The sequence below is a fragment of the Tiliqua scincoides genome, chromosome 7 (assembly GCF_035046505.1).
Source record: "Tiliqua scincoides isolate rTilSci1 chromosome 7, rTilSci1.hap2, whole genome shotgun sequence".
NCBI classification, from domain to species: Eukaryota; Metazoa; Chordata; class Lepidosauria; order Squamata; family Scincidae; genus Tiliqua; species Tiliqua scincoides.
In genome coordinates, this window is record NC_089827.1 from 76,845,737 (window position 1) to 76,853,612 (window position 7,876).

The following is a 7,876-nucleotide window of genomic DNA, read 5'->3' on the forward strand; positions in this document are numbered from 1 at the left end:
TTAAAGGACTGTTCAGTTTTTTTAACTGATTTTAAAGGGATGCACTTTTCCCCTTCTTCAGCGATCAGCACATTCCTTCTCATTTGCAGTGGCCATTCGTGTTGAGTCAAATCCGTGTATAAAAAATCCGTGTATAAATAGGTTGGACCTGTATTTCCAAAATGGGAAGCCAGACACAATGTGACAAGAAGCTCAGCGTGGGAGGGCTTTTTCAAGTATGTGAAAAGTGCAAGCTGAAGTTATGCACACTGAGTCTTGTCATATTGCATTGCTGGGCTCACTTCCAGGCAGCGGGTTCTAGAGGGTCCTGTGTGAACCACTGGACAGTACCTTAAGTACCACCAGTGGTAAGACTACCACTGGTTGAGAAATGCTGGCCTAAATGCATTTAGCTAGAAATTCAGTCCCAACTGCTAGTGACTTACATTGTCCCAGGAATGCTAGCCTTCTGAAACTACTGGATAGTAAGCTGGTGTGCCTTCTATAAATCAGCAGCTGGTTCCAATGGCAGATCTGACAGAAAACACCCAAACATCCTTGGGTTTGATCTTAAAAAAACAACTGAGGTTTGATTATGTCAGAGGATCATCTGGTGGCATAAAAGAAACCACCCAGCCACTTCATCCCACCTTTGCCTACACAGTTCATACATTTCAGCACACTAACATGCCCCATTTCTGTAATTATTGTAGAATAAATACAAAGAAAATGAAAATAGTGAACACAAGCATAAAAAGTCTGCAACAGTGATGCAACTGTCGCCGCTGGAACCAACTGTATTGGCTTCTTCATTTCCATTGGACCATTCCAGCGACGTGGAGAGGGGGGATTTGCTGCATGGGTAACAGCCTATCCTCCATACCTACTTTACCCAGGCTTCGCGCACTGGAGAGGACACTCTGTTCCAGAACCACCATGCAGAGCATGATACCATAGTCTTCTGAGACTGAAGGTTGCCAACAATGATGACAGTGATGCAACAGTCAGTGATGAAAGGAGATTGATATTAAGGCACGATTCTTTGTATAAGAATACCAATATTGCAAGCACAAAACTGTCCCTAATTTTTATAAGAATCTATGAAAAATTGGGAGGTATACACTACTACTACTACTACACTGGATTTAAAAAAGAACTAGAGGAATGGTATTTCACACTACCTCATAAACCCCGCTAAGACAGAGTGGAAGAAACAGTTGTAGCGGATCTAAGCTGTGTTTATTTTGGACTCTTCTTGAAACGTTGTTGCCAGATTCATCAGCCTTTCCTTCAGCTGTTGCTGCTCCCAGTTATGGACATCCAAAATGGCAAAGCCTGCTTTGTACATCTCCAAGGCCTCATGCTTCAGTCCCTTCTTGTGAAGGAGGAAGTCCCCCCAGTGAAGGTAGATGGCCTGTTGGCATCGCTTGGTGACATTTGGAAGTTCACCCACCAGGTTTTGATAAATCTCTTCTTCAAAAGCTGGAGACTTTTCTCCATACATTTTAGCCAAATTCAATCTGCCAAACACAGATGGAGAATTTGTTTCAATAGCCTGTTTAAAGCTCTCAATGGCAGCCTGAAGTATTTCTTTTCTTTCTTCTGGTGATGCTTTCATCATCTGTTTCTTGTAACAGATGCCAAGATCATAGTGAAGGAGATGGTAGCTGGGATCTAGGACAATAGCCTTCTGCAATATGGTAATTGCTTGAGAGAGGGATTGTGGCTCATAAACTTTGGCAGCATTTCTCAAAACTTCTGGGTTGAGACTGCTCTGGATAACATCCTCCACAAGGCTGAGTGCTCTTTGAATGTCTTTTCTCTGAAGGAGCCTGGCCAAGTACACTTTGGCTTCAGCATTTTGGGAATGGTGATGAACTACCTCTTCCATCAGTCTCATAGCCTCCTTCCAAATATCAGTTCTCCAAGAATGAGTCCAAGAAGCAAAGATGGAGAATGCCAGACCTGCCTGAAATTCTTTGTTGCATTTGTCTCCTTTTAGTGCCATTCTGAAGCACTCCTTGGCCTCTTCCCCATTCCGGAAGCCCACAGCCAAGAGAGACCAGCCTTTTTGGGCATAGATTTCAGGGATCAAAACTGAGTATGGCTGAGGACTGAATAAGGATTGGCAGATGCTGAGAATTTTGTCCAAGTAAAACTCCACCATATCATAATTGCTCAAATGATAATAAATCCAAGCATAGTTCCCATATGTCACCAGAATCTGGCAGGAGATGTTACTTGAATGGTCTTGTTTCAGAGCTACTTCTGCTTCTTGGAGACTCCTCAGAGCCTCATCATAGGCCCCTTGTAGCTGGTGCAGGTACGCTTTCATAGTGATGAAAGTGCCACGATTGTGGTATGGTGTATGTGCTATTTGGAAAGCCACCTTCTTCAGAGTATGTGCTACATCTATCTTGTCCTGTTTTTCAAATTGCCAAGTGAAGTGGCACTGCAGTTTCTGGATTTTCTCCTGCAACGGTCTGTTGCTGTGAGAGGAAGTGAAACAGGAAAAAAGTGAATGATGCAGGAGCTGTAATTTTATTTATTAATTGATTTTTAATTTAATTATATTTACTTTTTTAATTTTTTTAATTTAATTTCTTAAATTTTTAATTTAATTTAATTTACTAATTTAAATAATATAATTTAAATTTAAAATATAATTTATATTATTTAAATTAGTAAATTAAATATTAATTTAATTAATATTAATATTAATTAAATTAAAAATTATTTTTAAATTTATTTTTATTTATTAAAATAATTTATTATAAACTATCTTTCCCATGCTAAAGAAAGTGAAATGGATGAATAAATTTCAGAAATAAGTTTATATATAATGAATGTTTGTTTAGGAGAGGAAATTTTCTCAGCTGTTTTCTTCATACCTGAAGCACTATAACATGAAAATATAACAACAACAACAACAACAACAACAACAACACAACAACAACTTTATTTTTACCCCGACTTTCTCCCCGAAGGGACTCAAGGCTGCTTACAACAGGTTAAAACAGATTAAAAACATAATTTAAAACAAATAAAAACATATTAACACATATCATAAAAACAAAAGTCAGATAAAAAATAGTAAAAAAGCATAGAGCAGCAGCAAATCATAAAAGAATCAGGTCTGTAAAAAATATAAAAGATGTTAAAAAGGCCGAGAACTCAGAAGCCTTGTTTAAACAGAAGGGTCTTCAGGCCTCGCCGAAAAGTCTCAAGAGAGGGAGCCATTCTTAAGTCAAGGGGAAGGGAGTTCCATAGCGTTGGTGCCACTACTGAGAAGGCCCTATTTCTTGCCGCTGCCCCACGTAACTCCCTAGGCAGCGGCACTTGTAAAAAGGCCTTCTCTGATGACCTAAGAGGACGAGCCAGATTGTACGGGAGTTGGCGATCTCTAAGATACCCTGGCCCAGAGCAGTATAGGGCTTTAAAGGTCAAAACCAGCACCTTGAATTGGGCCCGGAAATGAATGGGCAGCCAATGCAGCCGCTGGAGAAGCGGACTGACAGGGTCAAACCGCCTACCTCCAGTAACCACACGGACCGCCGCATTCTGCACTAGTTGCAGTTTCCGAACCGTCTTCAAGGGCAGCCCCACATAGAGTGCGTTACAGTAATCTAACCTCGATGTCACCGAGGCATGGATCACTGTGGCCAGGTCTGCATGATCCAAGTACGGCCGCAGCTGGTGCACCAGCTGAAGTTGAGTGAAGGCCCCCCTAGCCACAGCCGCCACCTGGGAATCCAGGAGCAGCTGCGAGTCCAGGTGGATCCCCAAGCTGTGGACCTGCTCCTTCAGGGGGAGTGCAACCCCATTCAGCACAAGCCGATAATCCAGCACCTGCATCGAGGATTTCCGAACCAGGAGAGCCTCTGTCTTATCCGGATTTAATTTCAGCTTGTTAGCCCCCATCCAGATCCTCACTGCTTCCAGACAGTGCTCCAGGCCCTCAACCACTACCCTGGAGTCTGGAGGAAAGGAGAGGTAGAGCTGGGTGTCATTGGCATATTGATGGCACCCCACTCCAAACCCCCGGATGACCTCTCCCAGCGGTTTCATGTAGATGTTAAATAGCATGGGGGACAGAATTGAGCCCTGTGGCACCCCGCACCTCAAGGCCAGGGTGTCGAACAGGCATCCCCCAGCACCACCATCTGGGACCGATCCTCCAAGTAGGAGCGGAACCACCGCAAAACAGTGCCTCCAACTTCCAACTCGGCCAATCGGCCCAGAAGGATACCATGGTCGATGGTATCGAAAGCCACTGAGAGGTCCAGCAGGACCAACAGGCACGCACTCCCCCTGTCCAGTTCCCAGCGTACATCATCCACCAAGGCGACCAAGGCAGTTTCCGTCCCAAAGCCTGGCCTGAAACCAGATTGAAAAGGATCCAGATAATCTGCTTCATCCAAGACCCTCTGGAGTTGAGACGCCACCACCCGCTCAATTACCTTGCCCAGAAACAGGATGTTGGAGACTGGCCGGTAGTTATCTAACACAGTGGAATCCAGGGAGGGCTTCTTCAGGAGGGGCGAACCACTGCCTGTTTCAAAGCGAGTGGTAACGTCCCCTCCATCAAGGAAGATTTGACCATCCTCCCTGTCCACTCAGCCAGTCCATCCTGGGCAGCTCTTATCAACCAAGCTGGGCAAGGGTCAAGCAGGCAGGCAGATGGCCTCACACTCCAAAGGAGTCTGTCCACATCTTCAGGCTGTACAAGCTGAAAAGAATCCCACAACACTGGACAAGCAGTTGCCAAGGGGACATCATCAGACATTGTCAATGTGGCATCCAAGTTGTTGATGAATACGATGAATTTTATCTGTGAAATGTTGCACAAACACGTCACAGCGGCTGACCGTGTATTCCTCCTGGTCTACTGGAGGGGCCTGATGCAGGAGGCCCTGCACCACACGGAACAGCTCTGCTGGACGGTTGTCAGCAGACACAATGGTAGCAGAGAATAATGATCTCTTCACTGCTACCACCACCACGGAATAGGCTCTGTAACGAGCTCTACTCCGTGTCCAATCAGATTCATCCCGAGTTTTCTGCCACTGTCGCTCTAGACACCTGCCCTGCCGCTTCATCATTCGCAGCTCCTCAGTGAACCAAGGAGCTGCTCCGAGTCTGCAACGTGGCAGAGGTCGCTCCGGAGCAATCTCATCCAATGCCCTGGTCATTTCCCCATTCCAGAGGTCAACCAGGGCCTCAGATGAGAGGCCAGTATTGGCAGTGGGGAAATCCCCCAGAGCCCTCAGGAAACCTTCAGGATCCATTAGCCTCCGGGGGTGGACCATAGAAAACGGTCCCCCGCCTCTGCGGAGGTAGGAAGTCGCAACAAGCCTAAACCTTACCAGAAAGTGATCTGTCCACGACAACAGAGTGATCTTGATCTCCTCTGCATCCAGATCACTGCCCCCGTGCCCAGCTGTAAACACTAGGTCCAGCACATGTCCTGCAGTATGTTGGGGCCAAGATCTTCTGGGACAGGCCCATGGTTGTCATGGTAGCCATGAAATCCTGAGCTGCACCTGCTACAGGGGCCTCGGCATGAACATTGAAGTCCCCCAGCACTAGTAGGCAGGGGGCCTCCAATGCCACCCCCGAGATCACCCTAGTCAGCTCAGGCAGGGAGACTGTTGGGCAGCAGGGCGGGCAGTACACCAACAGAATCCCAATCCTGTCCAGCCCTCTCAACACAACATGCAGGCACTCAAACCCAGCAAACTGCTGGACAAGGCGCCTGGTAAGGGAGATGGACACGATAGACCATTGCAACTCCCCCTCCCTGTCCCTGCAATCTTGGCTGCTGCAACACCTGGAAACCTGGTAGACAAAGTTCGGAGAGACTAATTCCTTCCGCCATGTCCAACCAGGTCTCCGTAATACATACCAGGTCGGCTTTCTCGTCCAGGATTAAATCCCGGATGATGCAGGTTTTGTTATTCACTGACCTGGCATTCAGAAGCAGCAGCTTCAGATCCAGGGACTCAATGCCAAGACCACCAGGCATCCGAGAATTGGGGGAAGGACCAGAAGGAGAGATGATCTGCCTATGATGAACTCTCCTTCTCCTGTAATGGCCTGTCCAACCCCCACTGCCATATCTCCCCTGGCCCGTCACTCTCTTGAAATGGCACCCTTCCCTTCCCCTGAGCTCCCTCCTAAAAAGAAACACATGTGGCGAGGCCCACCTTCTGAGACTGGCCTATACTGATTGAAACACCCAGCAGGCCTGCTTATGAAAAAGATAAAAACAAGGCAAGCCTAGCACTGGGTGTCTCACAGGCCAATCCTCTGCTGGAAAAAGACTGTGCTGCCCTTTCAGTTGCTCCTCTCTCCCCTGCCTTAAACAGAAGTGGGGGGGATAATCCAACTGCTGCTTCAGTTTGCCAACCAGGAAGGGAGCCTTGGTCTTCTGGGCATGAGCCCCGGGCTAAGAGCCACAGGCCAAGAGCCCTTTGGCTCTTGCCCTTCGGCTCGCACCTCTGGCAAGCCAGAGGCTTAAGCAGGTTACCTGCAGGGAGAAAGGAGCCACTCATCAGTCCAGAGACCAGACACAGGTGTTCCCAATCACAGCTCCTTCCTCCACCCTCCCAGTAGCTGACCCTTTGCTCACTAGGGTGGGCAAAATATGGCTCACTAGGGTGGCTCACTAGGGTAGCAAAATATGCATATGCAAGGATTCTGCTGAGCAACTCTTCAGTTATTTGCATCATGTCTCCCAACAATTCCCATGGGGTGGCTGCTTTGCTTGATTCTTTCTCCTTCCTCACCCTTAGGGTCAATAATTAATTGGTTTAGCAACTGTTTTCAACTGGTGTACTGTGAGTGGGCATCAGGTGTGTTTCAGGGCAAGAGGAGACAGGGCAGTAGTGGCCTGGAGCAAAGAAACAGCCACTTTGAACCTCATGAGGCAGTGCAAATAAAAGAAGGGACCAAATGAAGCTGCTTTGTGCCTCACACAGCCACACACTTGGAAGGAGCAGCCAGAAGTTACTTCTCCCCACCCTGCCTCTCCTCTTCGATAAGGGCGCCAGAGGTTGCAGTGGGATTGAGTCCTCCTCTCCTATCAGCCACTCTATGCCTCTGCAGTTGTTTTGGGTTTCTCTTCCACAGTCAACTTGAAGGTCACCTCCTCCTTTCTCCAAATAACAAAGAAGGAACCATTCCTGTGCCCAGAGAACCGTTTTGCTGCCTAGCAACAGTGGGGAGGAAGAGGGGAAGGGGCAAGCCCATCTGAATGGCCCCCCTCTGCCCCTGACTGCCCATCCATTTCCTACCAACTGTGCTTGAGAGGCACACAAGCCACTTTTGCCTTCCCAGCTGATGAACCTAACCTACAATTGAAACAAATAATAAATATGAGTACATGGTACATTTCTGCATACCTCATTCTGTTCTCTTCCAAAGCTTTTTCTCCAGAGTCTGCAATGTGGCTGCAGCTTTCTCCCTCTTGTTTCATTCTTGAAAGTAAGGGTAGTTGCTCCTGGGAAATGGAAACTGAAATTAGAACTTGGAATGGTCTCTCCCCCTCTTCAAGCCCAGCCCAGCAATTCCCAAATCCACACACAACATTGAATGAAATAAAGAAATGCTTCTGGAAGAGCACCAAAGCAGAGGTTGCCCATTGTAATTATGTGAGTAACTGCTCAGCCTTACCAGGTTGAAAATCTATCTGCTCTGAAGGTGGATATTAATGTCAATTGCAATGCTACCTTTGTTTTACACACCTTAAAAAGGAGAACAGCCCTGTTGGATCAGATGAAGAAGGGTTCCTCCAGCCCACCATTCTGTTTCACTTGATGGCCAGTCAGGTGCCTCCAGGAAGCCAACAAGCAAGGTACAAAAGCAACAACAGCTGCAAAATGTTTTTTTTTTCAGA

General features: G+C 47.0%; 1 protein-coding gene across 1 annotated transcript; it reads right to left on the bottom strand.

Moving 5' to 3' along the window:
- Positions 1-865: 865 nt before the first annotated feature.
- On the bottom strand, positions 866-7,442 carry LOC136657447 (interferon-induced protein with tetratricopeptide repeats 5-like). Its single transcript, XM_066634319.1, has 2 exons — positions 7,383-7,442; positions 866-2,468 (listed from the first exon to the last, which is right to left on the bottom strand). Exons 1-2 carry the CDS (start codon positions 7,385-7,387, stop codon positions 1,208-1,210), a joined length of 1,266 nt encoding a protein of 421 aa, XP_066490416.1. The 5' UTR covers positions 7,388-7,442; the 3' UTR covers positions 866-1,207.
- Between the last annotated feature and the right edge of the window lie 434 nt (positions 7,443-7,876).